Source organism: Cucumis sativus, chromosome 3 (assembly GCF_000004075.3).
Source record: "Cucumis sativus cultivar 9930 chromosome 3, Cucumber_9930_V3, whole genome shotgun sequence".
Lineage (NCBI taxonomy): Eukaryota > Viridiplantae > Streptophyta > Magnoliopsida > Cucurbitales > Cucurbitaceae > Cucumis > Cucumis sativus.
This window is the reverse complement of record NC_026657.2, coordinates 406,234-423,424: the sequence shown is the minus strand read 5'-3', so window position 1 is coordinate 423,424 and position 17,191 is coordinate 406,234. Positions and strand designations below refer to the sequence as shown.

Sequence of the window (17,191 nt, the reverse complement as noted above, 5' to 3'; positions counted from 1 at the left end):
CTCGATTACATTTTCGAGTGTTTAATTTAACAAATAAGTTTGTTTGAAAAAAATAAAATGTTTGAAAGTCTCCCAAAATAGATTTTTGAGTATATTTTAAACAAATTTTTTAAAAACATTTTAAACAAAAATGAATTGCTTTAAAATAGTTAATTCATTGTGGCATTTAGATGTCTAAGTAACTTTTGAATGTCAAGTGTTGGAACTCTCTAGCGTTATTGGAGAGCTTAACTCAAAAGTAACTCATTCAATCATTTAGCTAATTATTGTCAATTATTTGCTCATCGGTAAGAAATATTCCAGTTTTGATCGTTATATTTACAACTATTTCTATGCATATGTTAATCACTGATTATAACGAGTATCAATTAAAAAAATAATAACTAAGTGTATAACAACATTTTTAAAAAATTACAAATATAGTCAAATATATTAGTTATAGACTTATATCACATATAAACTTTTATGATTTATCAATAATAGACCATATTTACAACATAATCTATGACTTGTATCGTTGATAGATTTTGACAAAGTTTAGTATATTTATATATTTTTTAAAGCTATTGATTCAATACTCAAACCAACTCCGATTCAATTAAAAAATTGAAGGTTAAACCATTGATAAATCACAAGGAAAGGGTTTTAAGACTTATTGGTATAAAAGTATGTATTGATTGTTAAATTATATAAAAAGAATAGATATCTTTACCATTAAGCATTAACCTAAAAAATATATCTATTTTATCTCGTGAGGACGGAAAAATAAATTAAATCATTATTACTAAGATTTTATAAAAATTTACATATATATTCTCTGTTTATAAATAATTTTCATCGACTTTAATTGTTCTTTTAAAAGAAAAATCCCCTAAGCTATACACTATTTTAAATTCTATTTATTTATTTACCATTATAATTAAACCTCCACAATTTCAAATTTAAAATAAGAAATGAGATTTGAATTTCATCACCATGAAAAGGTTAACCCAGTAATTTCGTACTGTCCAAAGCCCAATGTTTTAGGCCCGACCCATTTTTACTTACCCCTCCCCTCAACCATAGTCCACTCACATTAAGCCCATCCCACCAGCTCTGTTTTCACCGTCTAATTGTAATGAAATAATTTAACAATTAAGTTCAAACTCTATCAAGACTGATCATACGAGTCTATGAACGATAATTTTGCTATATGTACAATTTTTTTTAAAATATTGATATAACTTTAATTATTATTCCTCAAATGATGGTCATTTTAAAAGTAATAATTAAGTATACAGTGATATTAGCAAAACTGTTACGTGTTAATTGACTCGTATGGTCTAAAAATTTAATAAATTTGGTTATATTTACAATTTTTTAAAAAGATTGTTATATACTTCATTATTTTGAATCTTTAACGCTAAATTTGAAACTATCTCTAATATATATATATATAATTGAGGGTATCAAAGTTGTATCGGTGAATGGAAGTAAAATTTGTATAATCGTTATGAAAAGTATAGGTTGGAATCACTTAGGTAATATTAGAATGAAAATGAAAATAAGAGGTGAAATGAGAAAGAGAAAATTATCACGTGGAGTGCACGTGAGAATAAATAGAAATGCAATGAAGGCGGGCTAAGTCGATTTCAGGAGGCATAATTACCGCTAGAATTCCGTTTTCAGGTGACGTCCGTCGGATGTTTCCGATGACAGAGTGGCGATCAACTGAATTTTTCTACTAACCTCCAATTGCAATATCGTTGTCGTCGATTTCAATCTTCTTTTCCTGTATCCGCCGTGATAGATCTTTGGCTGCCATTTCTATCTTTATCGATTCAAGGCGTAGTTGTTTGTTTAGTCATTGATTCTACATTTACGCGCTTTGATTCAAAGATCTCTGCCTGGTGTTGTCTTTTCGAAGCCCGCCGAGTGTAGCAACGAGGTAGGATCTGAGTTTTGTACAGGATTTTTGGTGATTCAGATACGAAACCACGAAACCGCTTAAGTGAATAATTGTGCAAAGCGTTTCAATTGAATTAATTGACCTTTGATTCAGGACTTACGGAGTGGTTTCTGATGTGGTTTGAGCGCCGGAATTAAGTTGTGGAACAATGTCTTCGGAGGAAGGTGATGTTAATGAAACTCCGGAAAGTCGTGTGGAAGAGGGGACAATGTTGACATTGTCCGAGGAGCTGGAATCCGGAGTGAAGCATGAGGGAAATGGCCATGTTGTCGTGGAAGACAGGGTTCCTGATGGCCAAAATTGCTCCGATGATCATGATGAGCTTGTACAATTGGTTATCGAAATGAAATCGCAGAATGAATACTTAAAGTCTCAGTTGGAAAGCATGAAAAATCTGCAAAATGTGGAGAATGTGCGGGAACGAGACGAAGAAACTGGTTCGAGAGATGGAGAATCCGTTCATTTAAAAGAACTTCAAGAAAGAATTGAGTCTTTGAGTAAAGAGCTTTCGGAGGAAAAGCAGACACGAGGTGCAGCAGAGCAAGCTTTGCAGCATCTCCAAGAAGCTCACTCAGAAGCAGATGCAAAAGTTCATGAACTTTCGGCAAAGCTCATGGAAGGTCAGATCTTTTTGGTCTGCCGTGTTCTATATATTTTGTTGTGAACCTGTGATTAGAATGATTTGGTTTGTTTGTAAAAGGGTTGTATGGTAAAATAAAAAAGCTGTACTTTTGACCACACTAATACTAATCTTCTTATTCATTTTTGCTTTTGAATCCTCGTAAAAAGAAGGCTATATCTATTTCGAGAACCATTTCAATCTCTGAGAAATTTATACTGTTTAGAATGGAAGAATAGGCCAAATGGAAGGTTGTCAATCGTAATTGCTTGTGTTGTTTATGGCTTTCAAAATCGGAACTTTTTTCTTCTTCTTTTGCGTTAAATTTTTTATAACAGAGAAATGTTTATTTATGTAGCTCAACAGAAGTTGGAGCAAGAAATAAAAGAACGCGATGAGAAATATTCTGACCTGGACTCAAAATTTAGCAGGCTGCACAAACGAGCAAAACAACGTATTCAAGATATTCAGAAGGTGTTTGTTGTATTCCTATGCTTATTTAATTGTATCCTGTCGTATCTGCTATCCGTATTGTTTACCAAACCCAAAACTATCCATTGAGACTAGATCATTCATATCAATCTCTAATGATGTGATCAAATCCTCCAATTGGACATTCTCTTCTTCAAACTGTCAAGAATACCAGGTCCCTAGAATGTGGGATTACCTGGGCTTTTTATCTCTTATTTGGTCAATTATATTCAATGTGTAGGAACCTACAGAAACTTGGTGCCTAATTTTAGGATTTAAACACATGTATTATGTACTATATCTCTAATCTAGCTGAAAGAGAATGATGTAACAAGGAAAAAACATATTATAGATCTAGTGGATTTGCTTTTGTAAGTTCCATAAATCTGGAATCTGATTAATGGCTTAATAGAAATCATGGTCATAAGTTTTTTTTGAAGGAATCTAGTAATGCATCTGTTTTGGTGGAAATTATTATGCTTTAATGTTTGGCCAAAGAAGCTGTCTTAACTGAAGTGTATAGTATTCTTGATTTATCTTATAACTTTGTCATAAGAAGTCATTATATGTGTCTGTTTCATGTCACTTTTTTTATAAATTTACCAAAGAACTTCAGTATGTTGCTGTTATGTGTCCGTGTCAACAGTGAACAATAACTTTGAATGTGAAAGAAATTGTACTTGCAAATGTTTCTTAGTTATGCGGCTTCCAATCTTCATCCTTCTTCTTTAGGTGGGAGGGGAAAGGAATGTGTATTTGTGTGACATACATTCATGTACACAAACTTTGAGAGACATCACCTTGTTTGTTTTGATGGTATGCTTAAACATTGCAGGAAAAAGATGACCTTGAGACTCGATTTCGTGATGTTAATGAAAGAGCAGAGCGTGCAACGTCCCAGCAGACTGCACTGCAACAAGAAATAGAGCGCACTCGGCAACAAGCAAATGAAGCATTGAAAGCAATAGATGCAGAGAGACAACAATTAAGAAGTGCAAACAATAAGTAAAATCTCCATAAATTTTCTTTCTTTGTGAATTGAATTTAGAAACTACCATTTAAATTAATGTCTTTCTCTGGTCATGGCCCTAGTGTCTGTTTGCATGATGAATCCTATATTATTATAATTTTTTTAGAGGGGGTTTCTGTATTTGGTTTGTTTGTATGGCTAGGAATTCTTTCATTTTTTTCCTAAATGAAAGTAGTTGTTTCTATTAAAAAAACTGGCCAAAGATAAAATTGTATTTTTGAATTTTAATTGTGAAAACATGCTCGAATCCTTCAAATTCACGTTGGCAAAAAAATTAGAATTTCTAAATTTGTTATGATGTAGTCACATACTGTCTACTAGAACTATAGGTTGTACAAGTATGTCCTTGAATTCTAAGTATGATATAGTCACAAACCTACTGTGGGAATTAACCTGGAACTTTCCTAGAATAGATGCCAATAATTTTTTATAGACAGTCATTGACTTTATTTGTTGTGCCAATTATATTAGTTGAATAAGCTTTTTTATTAGTCAAATGTATTATGCTTTTCGTAATTCATTTCCATGTATGGGACACGATCACTAATAAACAGGCTTCGAGACAACATAGAAGAATTGCGACACTCATTGCAGCCTAAAGAAAATGCAATTGAGGCATTGCAACAGTCCCTTGTGGAGAAGGATCAGGTATTAAATTATGCTTTATTGAGGCTTTCTGACATACTTAATGCTGTAAAAGAAAAATGGTAAATTTTTTTAATACCTGAAATCATTATCATGTGTTCCATTTCTCATGATAAGAACTGAATGAGGACGGTCAGTGGTGTACTAATTTTATTTCCAGGGGTAACCCTTCAAGTATTTAGGGAAAAAATGTACTTCAGAATGCTAAATTAGGATTTAGGATTAAAGCAATACTAAGGATTGAAAAGATTGTTGGAATCCTTTCCTTATTTTCTAAATATTTTCCTTGTTATTATCCTAGAATATTTATGGAAAGATTATGGGAATATTTTCCTTATTTCCTAAATCTTTTCCTTTTTTATTCCCTTGTATACTCTATTTATTCTCCCTTGTACATATTGTATTCTTCATTAGAAAATAATAACAACAAACAATCATGGTTTTTATGGGTTTCCACGTAAATTAGTGTGTGCTCTTTGTTTCTCCTTTCAATATGGTATCGGAGCAGGTGGTTGAGGGAGGTCCTGTGTTCAAGCATCTAATTAAGATTGGTTTCCAATTGTTGGGCCTTTCAAATATTTCAAGCCCACAAGTGAGGGAAAGTGTTGGTGATATATAATTAAATTTGCCTTCAACCACCAGCTTAAGCTTTTGGGTGAATTGACAGTTTAATATGGTATCAGAGTGGGACATTGGACACACCATGGAAATCACAAAGAGGAAACAACCGCCAGTTTTAGTGCCGCCATTGTCGATGCTCGGATCAATGCTGCCATATGGACGAATGACTCCACTGCCTTCAGAAAATGCCGGGAAACATAATTCAGCAGATATTTTCGCCGTACGCGCCGTCAGAACCGGCAGATATTCAGTTTAGGAACAACGTTTTTATTATCATCTTCACATAGATTCATTCATAAGTTAGATTGTTTGATTTAACATAAAATAACTTTCCATTGACCAATTATTAACAACAGATATAGAAACAATGTTTATGCTAAAGTCTAAATACTTTTCCATTCACGTTATCTGACCATAGAAAAGTGTTAGGCCTCCAATCATCCATCAATATAGAGAAAGGACAAGAAGGATATTTCACAGGGGGAAGGTGGTTAGGATTGTTGGAGAGGTTTGTTAATGAAGAGGGGAAGAGACCGTTGATGGAGAAGAACAAAACAATGTGATGTAAGGGATGGGGTAAGTAGGTTGTATTAGGGTATCGAGTTTTTTTTTATGCTTTCAGTGAGTGGAGTAAGCTTAAGAGGAAAGAAAGATTACCAGCCCTCTCGAATTGGCTGCGTATTTGTGTTGCCATAGGGCCTTTCTTCTTTAATATCAATAGAAAGTAAGGAAACGCCTTTCAAAAGTAAATGATGAAACTTCATTGCAAGCACTTCCTGGACATCAAATATGGTCTTCCACATATGCTCATTCCTTTGTAACTAAATGGTTCTATAAATTGCAAAAAGGACACATTTCCGAGATGAATGTAGCCTTTTCCCTGGAACACCACCAAAACTGTCCCACCCAACTAAATAGTAAATGCACATTTTCTTAATAAAAAATGCCGTACATTTTGCCTTTTTTTTTCAGCTTTGTATCCTTGAGCATTAGTCTCTTTTCCTTCTCTTAATGAAAATTGTTGTACTTTGTTTAAACAAAAAACATGAAGTTTGCATTATAGTTAGTTCATAATTTAGAAGTTTTATATCCCAATTTTATGGGATGTCCTTGAAGGAACAACTTATAATTTAAAAGTAAAATCATAATAGATGATTAAAAAACTCATGCATTCTATCAAAAAGAAGATATTGTGTATTTTATTGAAAATTCTTCGTTACTGCTTTTCTTTATTATTATTGTACTTTTTATTTTCTAATCTATGAATTCATCAAATGCCAAAATGTCATGGCTACCTTTACTTCAATATAACTGGGGGCCTATGAACTATTTTTTTTGACCATGATGTCTTACATTCTGTGTGCTTCAGATGGTGGAAGACATGAAGAATATGCTTCAAGCTGCTGAGGAGAAAAGGCAAGCTTCACTAGCTGACCTTTCTGCAAAACATCAGAAGGTGAGGCGTGCTTGGTCAAATGAATGGCATGCTTTCTGTACCTCCTATTATCTTCCTATTATCATCTTTTTTTCTTTATTTCATTTTTCCCCGTCTTTCCTCATCCAGAACTTGGAGAGCTTCCAAATGCAACTTTCCGATGCTTTATCCGATAGAAATAAAGCTACAGAGACTATTTCTTCTCTACAGGTAAGAGATTCATTGTCTAAATTATCTACAGTAAGCAAACAACATTCTCATGAATAACCAAGTGAAATTTCATTGAGAAATAAATGAAAACTACAAAGAGTAAACGAAACCAAAGCCCACAAAGAAGAGGCAAAGTATAAAATGACCACAAAAAATGTAAAATAAGAGGGAAGACTGAAGAGGCTAACTAAGCGTACAATCAGATTTAGCTTACAAGAGGCGAAACATCACTTGAAGTCCTCTCAAACTCTCTAAAGATTCTATTGTTTGTCTTCTTAAAAGCCTACAAAACACAGCGCCTAAAAAACCTCCCTTTTTGAGAAGTGATGGATGACAAAGGAGCTCTTCGGTCATCTATTTGCAACCCATATGTTTACCAAGGCACAAGCCAAAAGCCTTGAAGAAGAGGGAAGACTGAAGAGGCTAACTAAGCGTACTATCAGATTTAGCTTTTGCAGTTTGTAGTTGCTTTTTGGTGTTAAGTGTCCTATTAACTAATAAATTTGACATAAGGTTTCGTTGCCACAATTACAATTATTATCAAGTATGCTTTTAATGTGAGAATAGAGTAGTTGATTTCTGGTTGCAATATAATTCTCCTGTTTATACTATTTCAACTTTTTCAACCGATTGTGTGATTGTTGTTACACACTCACACACACATATTTTCCTGTTAATGATGTTTCTGTTAATGATGGTTTTAGAACATATTTTCCAGGAATTAGTTGCAGAGAAGGAATCAAAGATTGCTGAGATGGATGCAGCATCAAGTGGTGAGGCTGCAAGACTTAGAGCTGCTATGGAAACTGTAAAAGGAGAGCTTGCACACCTTAGAAATGAACATGTAGGCTCTTTTGTTTGAACTCTTATATATGTGCCATAATTAGTCTCTCTTCTGCAAAGAAATGAAGAACATTATATCCAGAAAACTTTTTTGCACATTTCGTACCATTTTAACTTTGTTGTAATGTTCTTTTGCAGTTACCTTATTTGGAAAACTTAGTTCTATAGCTCCTAAAATTTTCAATCAAGGTTATGGCCTTGATTGAGAAGATGTTTTTTGTATAGATCATATCATAATTTATTTCTAAATGCGATAATTTGAGAGCTTAAATAACAGCAGAAATGAACATTAAGTTGTTGTTGGGTATTTCCTGTAATGAATGAATGAAATCCTAATTTGAACTGTTATATATTAATGGAGAGGCTTGTTTCCTTTTCAGAAAAAAAAAAACATCTTTACCTCAAAGATAACAGTTCAAAGTAAGGCTGTTGACACACTTCTTGCTTCTGACACATTAGTTTGTGTTAGAGAATACATGGTCATCTGTATGCATGCATTCTCATCTCCAGCTTATTTCTTTTTAAATTGTGTTACTATTTTTCTTAAGTTCAGTTTGAGTCCAGATTTCAGGTTTAATCATAGGATCATAGTTGTATAATGCTACAGGAGAAAGAAAAGGAGACGTGGCAAACTGCTTCGGAGGCACTTAAAATGAAGTTAGAGATAGCCGAGAGCAATTGCATACGTGCTGAAATTGAAGCTGCTAAAATGAGGAGTATAAGAAAAATTCTTGTTGCCTTTTGTTAATGGCTCTAATATAGAAAACAAACAGACAAATATTTTGTTGTTGTTGGACAGGTCAGTTGGAATCAGAAGTTTCGGCAAAAACCCGAATGTTGAGTGCAAGAGATGCTGAACTACTGACTGTCAAAGAGGAGGTATTATCAACCACCCGAAATTGTGATCGATGATCATTTTACCCATTCTAATTTTCTTATCTATTTATTCTGACCTTGTTGGGGAAACATGTAAAGAATAAATTATAACTGGGAGAAGTGGAGTGGTAAAAAATGACACTTTGTTGATCAGTAAAATCATTTGACTAACGTGGTACCTAATTGTAGCAGTTGAAGTTGGTGTTAAAGAATTGGATGACGAGGCTGACAGTTATTTTTGTATAGGGAAGGTTTCAGTAGATAGTTGGAGATAACGTGTGAGTACAGGGATAGGTATAGAAGAGAACAGAATAATCTTCTGTTACTTCATCCCTTAAAGTACACAACTTTTTTATATTTATTCTTCATCTGATATGATGTGGCAATCCATCAATCTATCAGCAGTGTGACTGTTCATAGTATCTGACAAGCCTGGAACCAATGTTTTTACCAAAGTTTTCTGATGCTGCAGTAGAAATAAATTTACAACTTTTTATTTTATCACCTCTAAATTCGTTTTTAAGTGATCTTTTACTCCCTTCAACACCTACTTTAAATCATAATTGGTTTGATGCAATTTTTCTGTTCTGGCAGATGAATCGCCTTGAAAGTGAATTTTCTTCATACAAGGTTCGTGCTCATGCACTTCTACAGAAGAAGGAAGCAGATCTAGCGGCTGCTGTGGATTCTGACCAAATTAGAGCTCTTGAGGAGGCACTGAAGGTGAACACATCAAAATGTAACGTGAATAACCATGTTGATTTCTGAGCTCACTTCAGTTAACAATCTTCACATTATAGGAGGCTGAAAAGGAAATCACATTGGCATATGCTGAAAAGGATCGGGTTCAGCTAGATCTTCAAAATGCATTGGAAAAACACGATAAAGAACTCAAAGAAAGGTGGTCTCATGCTTGAGATTTGCGATTTTAATGTTCCATCTTCAGGAGGGTTATTAACATATTTAAGCTGCAACTTTGGTAGCAGTTATACCTCTGGTCAAGTTAACAGAAACTATTAACGTTAATTGCATTACTTAATCGTGGGACAATGTTTTCTCATGATGGCCAAATCATTTCATTACATTTAGTTTGGATTTAACAGCCGTTAAGTTTTATGCTTCCCTTAATCTCTTTTATTTATCCTTCAAGGCTTAGTAGCCAAAGTGGATAGTTGTTTGCAAATGGTTGCATTCTTTAATTTATATCAGATATTCCTTCTAGAGTTCTACAAATTGACAGCATTACTTTTATGAACTGAAGATAACTTCTTATTTCCACTTGTGACAGAGATTCAGCCCTCAACGACGCTGTGGAAAATATTAAGAGCCTAGAAAAGAGACTTGAATCTGCTAATTTGCACCTTCAATCAGAAAAGGAAGCTTGGGAACAGAGCCTCCAAAACTTGGAGGAATCATGGCGAAGTAATATCTATTGTTTGAATGAAATAATGATCATTGGTTTTTCTTTACAGAGTGATAAATATGTGGTTGCAAAGAAAATTATTTTCGGTTATGTTGTATCTGCAGTCAGATGCGAAGCACTGAAATCTCACTTTGAAGAATCCTCTAGGCAAGATGTGGAAAAGGAATTTGAAGAGCTGAAACAAGGATATAAAAGATTGAAGGCAAGTATAATAGTTTTTTCTCTTGTTTTGAAACTTGTGCTAAATAATATTATCCTCAAGTGTCTACTGTGTTGTGTAATCTGTAGGAAGAGCATAATTCATTCCGAGATCTTGCTGATAGAATGATTGAGGAAAAGGATACAGAAATTTCTAGGCTTTTAGATGAAATCAAGAATCTTCGACAATCTTTGGAATCAAAACCTCCTGTATGTTTATTATCCACTCTACTCCTTTTGATTACAATACTTCGATAGATTTTATACATGGTGTTTTCTGTTCTCGTTACTGACCCCCCTTGTCTTCTATAATCATCTCAGGCAGATCAAATTGATAATAATGCAGGTAGGAAGAATTTTTTTTGTTTCCCTATTCATTTGTCACTCATATTTGATCGGAACCGAATGAACTTGGACGATAAACTAGAACTGACCATTGACTTCATAATGTTCTTTTTCTTTAACTGGTATCAGTCACTCAAAAACAGGACTCTTCAAATTTGAGCACCTCCAATGCAGAACAGCAGATTCTGGTATGCTCAGCGTTCTGTCTCACAAAACTGTGTTGCAGTTGCAACTTTTACTTGATTTTAATATCACTTTTTGTAGTGGAAGAAATTTTGTTAATTAATATATATTGACAAAATGAAATCACATTAATCAATTTCTCTACTATCATATATGGGTCGCTTACGGTAACTGCCATTCATACATTAATTAAAGAATTTTATGATATAATTCTAAAATTAGTTTGCATGAGCATATGCATAGCTTAACCGATTAAGGTATACATCTTCAATAAAAAAGAAGGTTTGAATTTCTACACCCAAATGTAGAAGTAAAAAAGAGTGATAAATGTGATATGATCAAATCTACTCACCTATCACTAGAAGTCCATTAAAAAAAAGCCAATATATTTGTTCGATGTTTCTCACGTGGAGTGGGAGGTATCTTGGTCTAAACCATCATGGATACGATCGTGATAGTTTCCCATTTTCATTTTTATTCAGCTTTTAGCAAGGCAGCAGGCTCAGAGAGAAGAGCAACTAGCCCAATCACAACGACATATCTTAGCTCTTCAAGTATGATTCACTTATTGAAGTATATATTTCACGTTCTATATGCAGATTCTAACAATTCTGCATTTTGTAGGAAGAAATTGAGGAGCTTGAACGTGAGAATCGTCTGCATAGCCAACAGGTAAAATTAGGTTAAAATTGAGCCAATTTCTATGACGTTCAAAAGTTCAAGAGCCAGGTCAAATTAACTAGATCATTTAGAAGTATTTTTCAAATTTCAAGGACTAAAATGTCTCTTTTGAAACTTGAGGAACCAAATAGACTCTAACTTCAAACCTTAAGACACCAAAAGTGTGTTTTCTTCATTTTTAATTTAAGAAATTCATGCTCTGTGCCTGATATATATGAAATTCATACCATAGTAGAACAACTACTACCATTTTTAGTGAAATTTAAATATTATGTCATGGGTGTAGGAAGCAATGTTGAAGGCCGAGCTTCGTGATATGGAAAGATCACAGAAAAGGGAAGGTGTTGACATGACATATCTTAAGAATGTCATCTTGAAGCTCCTTGAAACCGGTATTGTAGGAGTTTCATTCTGCTTTGAAAATGCCATTTTTTTTTTCAAATTAATGCCCATCTTCCAATCCACGGATTTAAAGGTTGATTTATTTTACACCCTCTTCACATTTCCTTGTCCTTAATTTTTATTTTTAATTAGGTGAAGTAGAAGCTCTGCTCCCTGTGGTTGCCATGCTCCTTCAGTTTAGTCCAGAAGAGGTTGTATATCCACTCTCTACTATCCTCTATCTTGTGAACGATTAGATGATATTGTGTTCTACTTTCTTAGTTGTGGCCAAACATCTAGAGGAGTCGATAGAACCACGTAGAAGTTAAAAAGGGATGATCATTAAGCCTTATAAGGATCACCTAAATCATAGGAATAGAATTATGTTTGAGATTTTCTGACATCCCCACAACTATGGTTGGTGGACTTGCATTATTACGGTTTACAAGACTCGTAGCGTCAAATATTTATTCTCCTAAAAAACAAAAATGAAAGAACATTTTACCTTTAGATTTATCTCAATGAATCGAAAGGAACTGGAGTATGTGGTGACATTGTTATCTCTTTAAAATCAAGTTAGGAATGCAGGTGGTTGAAAAGTACCCACACCTAACACTAAAATGTTGAAACCCAATTGAAAAACATCCTTGCCTTATAATACATAATCACAAAGTTTAGAGCTTAGTGTGATAAATTTACAACTTGTAAGACTAGATTTTACTCATCCACTGTTAAATTCACGTGGTAAAAGTTTAACATAAGCATTGCTGAGTAATACAAAAATTATATGAAACCATAAACGTGAAGATCATGTTTTTGAGAAACTGAAAACCCTGTTTTGGAAACTCAACTATGGTGAATAATTTTTGTTGATTTGATTTTACAGATGCAAAAATGTCAACAAGCATATCGCAGCACGACAGATGTTCCTCCGAACCCTGCTAGCGATTCTTCAGGATCCGCTCGCTCTCTTTTCTCAAGATTTTCTTTTACGTGACAGGCAAGAGGAAGCAAAAATTCCTCAACATAAAGTTTAAACTTCTGCCACCGTGCTTGAGTAAATGTTCTTTTTCAGTACCGGCAGAGGAGCAGAGAAGTCTACACAAGTGTAAGAATTCGGGTACTGTTTCTTTCTTGTAAGAAACCATTTATTGTTTCATGCCAAAATGAGTATCTACGAAGCATTACTTTTATAGATGAAGATATATACATAGAACGTGAAAGAGGAGGAAGGATTTGACCTTTTTCTTCTTAAAAGGAGACGGAATTGTTGTATTTTCCATGAAAATGTTCTTTACTTTATATACAATACAATGATATTCTTTTTGTAATAGTTTTCCGTTGGATTTGTACCTTGGAGGGGTATTGTTTTCTTCCTTTCTTTCCTGCTTTCTTTTGTGGTGAACTTATTGATGAAGTTAAAATGCAATTGTTAGGCCATGGTTTTACAGTTGGGTTGGTGACCGTCGCATTCTGATTTCTGAATTTGATTGGCACATAGACACACATACCTTTGTTTGGAATTAAGAAAGTTGAAGTAGATATTTGCTCTTTCATTTATAAAATATTTGTCACCATCAATCCATGTAAGACCTAATTGATTGAGATTATTGTTAATATTGTATTCATATTACTTGCATTTGTTACTATTTTATATTTTGTCGAAATTTTATGGTATAATTAAAGTGTTGATATTCAACTTTTAAGAAAAAGAACATAAAAGGTTTGCTTTGTAGTTATCCTCTCTCCTCTCCTTGTTCTTAGTGTTGGGTTCCTCTTATCTTGTTATTTTATTGATGTAGTTACAATGGACTTCCATTATAATATCAATAGTAATAGTCCTGAATTGCAAATCTAATTGTATTAATGTTGATTATGTTTATTTGACGTTTTGTAAACATAATTTAATTATGCTCGAAGTGGTTTATCCTACGAATTTAAACAAATTTATGCACTAACAACCAACATGAACTTAGTTTATATATGTTCAAATCTCTCCACTCCAAGTTTGTAAAAAGAGGTAAGTCCTAAGTTTAAATCCCTCGCCTTTGAGTTTATCAAATATTATTGTGTGAAAAGTTACTAAACATCTTTCGTCTTGAAATTGTGTTTACTATGTAAGGAAAACTTTAATATTGGTAAAGAGAAGTGGTCTAAAACGGTTGGTGTGGATCTAAAATGGTCCAAAATGCATTGTTTATGATTTTATATCAATATTGACAAATAATTTTTTTAAAAAAACGATTTAAACTAATAATAATGAGGTTTTTTTTTTCTAATTAACAATTAAGTGCAAATCTTATTATTAGAGACATTGATTATTAGTCCACAAATATATGGCCACATCCACCAATATTCCAATTCTTAGATTGAACTGAGATCCCATGGAAAAAGAGATTAAAAAGATTACAACTGCTAATACATGCACATAGCATTAGCTAAACATGTCTTGCCTTTTGAGGTTATTGACCTGAAAGCTTCAAAAGTTTCAAACATATATAATCTCCACCACCCTAAACTAAACTCTCTACTCATTCTTCTGCATAACATCAAAATCCTCATGTGAAATTTTGCTCCAAACCCCCACTAAGAGAAAAAGAAAAACACAAACTCCCTACCCCCCCACGTTGGATAAACCAAAGATTGACAACAAAAAAACCAAAACCCAAAAACAATACAACATAATATGATGATCATGCTCTGCCTTGATTTTCACTTCAGAGCTGAAAATACTATAACTGCAACTTAGATTATCATATTATAATAATCAAATCAAGCATGCCTTGCCTGGAAATCCTTCATGAAAGCAACCAATTTCTCCACTCCAGCCAATGGCATTGCATTGTATATAGAAGCTCTCATTCCTCCCACTGATCTATGCCCCTTCAGTTGAACCATTTTCTCTTTAGCTGCTTCCTTAATAAACTCACCTTCCAGCTCTGCCTTCTCCAGAGTAAATGGTACATTCATCAAAGATCTTACCGATCGCTCAACTGGGCATCGGAAGAATCCGTTGCTTTGATCGATCGCCTCGTATAGAATATCAGCCTTCTTCTTGTTCTTCTTCTCCACCTCCTTCAGCCCCCCCTGTTGTAACAGATCCTCAAACACCAATCCACACATGTAGATGCCATAACAAGGTGGAGTGTTGTAGAGCGAATTGTTTTCATGGTGGATCTTGAAATCCAACATCACGGGAGTTATGTCTTGTGCTCCACCGATCAGATCCTTCCTGATGATAACAATGGTGACCCCAGATGGCCCAACGTTCTTCTGCGCTCCAGCGTAAATGATCCCAAATTTAGATATGTCAACAGGTTTTGAGCAGAAATTGGAGGACATATCAGCCACCAAGAGATTTTTCGGATTTGGATAGTTCTTGAATTCAACCCCATGGATGGTCTCATTCGCACAAATATGCAAATATTTGGCATTAGGGCTTTGTTCCAGATCCTCGAATGCTGGGATTTTGGTGTATTTTTCAGCTTTGCCAGACCAAATTACCTTAGGCTTACAATATTTCTGAGCCTCTTTGAAGGCCTTGTCGCCCCAGGATCCGGTGACGACATAATCGACAGTGTCATCAGGTTTGCAAAGATTCAAAGGGATCGCGGCAAATTGAGTGGTGGCCCCGCCCTGCAAGAACAAAACGGCGTAATCGGAGGGAATATCCAGAAGACTTCTGAGATCTGATTCGGCCTTCTGGATAATAGATGTGAAATCCTTGCCTCGATGGCTCATTTCCATAACGCTCATACCAGATCCGCGCCAGTTGATGAGTTCAGACTCAGCCTTTTTGAGGACGGACTCGGGCAAGGTGGCGGGGCCGGCGGCGAAATTGAAGACACGATCGTTGGAAGAACTGTGGGAGGGAGGAGGATTTTGGAGCTCGAGAGGGGAGGTGGTGGAAGCTGCAGAGCAGGAAATGGAGAAGCGTTTGGGAGAGGGAGAAGGGAGAGGGAGGGCATTGAAATGAGAGGTGGAAATGGAGGGTTTGAGGTGGTGGCGATTGGGGTTCTGAAGAAGAAGAGAGTGTGGGGAAGTTGTGGTAGCCATGGATGTTGGAGATTTGAGAGAAATGAAGAAAGATTGTGGAGAATCTGAAGAAGAAGAAGAAGAAGAAGAAGAAGAAGAGGAAAGGAAAGGAAAGGGGTTTTGGTGTACACAACAATGGCTTCTTTCACGTATTTATAGGACGAGGGGAGGGGAGGGTTTTTCGCTCTATTTCTTTTTCTTTTATGTTTTTTCTAAATTGAAAAATTAACATTTTCAATTTTTATACTTAATTCTCTAAATACACTAATACATTTAAATTCATTTATTTATTTTTAATTTGATTGCATTTTGGTTTTTGTTTTTAGTATATAATACTTCATTTTTTATAAAAGTGATTAAATAATAATAATAATAATAATATTTTCAATATACAATCAGCTGTTAATAATAACTTAGCTAAAATGGCATTTGTATATACTCAAAACCAATATACAATTACTAGTACATACAGTAGGTTGTAATAATGATTTTCAATATACAATAGGTTGTTAATAATAATTTACTGAATGATATGTTTTCAAATTTTGTAGTAAAATTACAAGTACATAACAAAAAAAAGTTAAAACCAGCATTCAACTAGAAGTACATCGACTAAAATAATATTTTAATCTTAATTTTAGTATTAGTATTTTTAATAAATTATGAATTTAGATTTTATTTTATTTGTGAGTAAGCATTTGAACTTAGTTTTTTCACAAAGGTATTAGATAAAATGAGGTTGAAGAATTGAATCGCTAAACCTATGAGTCTTTTTTCTTATTTTGCGAGAAAGTATTTAGACGTAGTTTATTATTGACTTTACAGAAGCTTTTATTTTATTTTGTGAGAAAGTATTTAGACGTAGTTTATTATTGACTTTAGAAAAGCTTTTTAAAATGATATGTATTAGAATCATATTCACAAAAGTAAGTTTCTTGTGCCAAAGGGCTCCACACATATAGATATGAAATTAGTGTAATTTGCTATTTTCTTTAGTATCGATAAATTGTTGACATGTCAGATTAAGAAAATTAAAAATTAAAATAAAACTTTTAGTCAAACAATTTTTTTTTGTAAAAAAATTATATTGCATCTTCTACTTTTTAATGACCTCTAAACTTTGCTATGGGATTAATAAACCAACGTCAATTCATAATACATCAATCATTCTTCTTGTTTTTGAAAAATGTTGATGTATTTCCTATCTATATTATCATCACTTTTACAACAACAAAACCTTATATAAA

General features: G+C 33.9%; 2 protein-coding genes across 3 annotated transcripts; one reads left to right on the top strand and one right to left on the bottom strand.

The window, feature by feature from the left end:
- The first annotated feature begins 1,615 nt into the window (after window positions 1–1,615).
- Window positions 1,616–13,359, top strand: LOC101223202 (protein GRIP). 2 transcript variants are annotated; one of them, XM_004146121.3, is made up of 22 exons: window positions 1,616–1,927; window positions 2,042–2,568; window positions 2,926–3,041; window positions 3,874–4,043; window positions 4,623–4,716; window positions 6,704–6,790; window positions 6,899–6,979; window positions 7,698–7,823; window positions 8,430–8,538; window positions 8,622–8,701; window positions 9,293–9,421; window positions 9,499–9,599; window positions 9,987–10,120; window positions 10,226–10,323; window positions 10,410–10,529; window positions 10,641–10,665; window positions 10,794–10,852; window positions 11,330–11,401; window positions 11,472–11,519; window positions 11,815–11,920; window positions 12,063–12,121; window positions 12,796–13,359. In XM_004146121.3, the coding sequence occupies exons 2-22, from the start codon at window positions 2,097–2,099 to the stop codon at window positions 12,904–12,906; spliced, it is 2,397 nt and encodes a 798-aa protein (XP_004146169.1). In that variant the 5' UTR covers window positions 1,616–1,927; window positions 2,042–2,096; the 3' UTR covers window positions 12,907–13,359. The 2 variants fall into 2 exon arrangements, with proteins under 2 accessions (XP_004146169.1, XP_011650264.1); XM_011651962.2 differs by having other exon boundaries at window positions 1,623–2,568; window positions 2,934–3,041.
- An 885-nt stretch (window positions 13,360–14,244) lies between these two features.
- LOC101202934 (phosphoserine aminotransferase 2, chloroplastic) lies at window positions 14,245–16,080 on the bottom strand. Its single transcript, XM_004146122.3, has one exon. It carries the CDS (start codon window positions 15,963–15,965, stop codon window positions 14,682–14,684), a length of 1,284 nt encoding a protein of 427 aa, XP_004146170.1. The 5' UTR covers window positions 15,966–16,080; the 3' UTR covers window positions 14,245–14,681.
- Between the last annotated feature and the right edge of the window lie 1,111 nt (window positions 16,081–17,191).

Excerpts from the sequence above, each read along its gene's own strand:
- LOC101223202 (XM_004146121.3), top strand. The coding sequence starts at position 2,097 with ATGTCTTCGGAGGAAGGTGATGTTAATGAAACTCCGGAAAGTCGTGTG. Across the intron at positions 3,042-3,873 it reads GTATTCAAGATATTCAGAAG|GAAAAAGATGACCTTGAGAC; the intron begins GTGTTTGTTGTA and ends TAAACATTGCAG. Across the intron at positions 7,824-8,429 it reads CACACCTTAGAAATGAACAT|GAGAAAGAAAAGGAGACGTG; the intron begins GTAGGCTCTTTT and ends ATAATGCTACAG.
- LOC101202934 (XM_004146122.3), bottom strand. The coding sequence starts at position 15,965 with ATGGCTACCACAACTTCCCCACACTCTCTTCTTCTTCAGAACCCCAAT.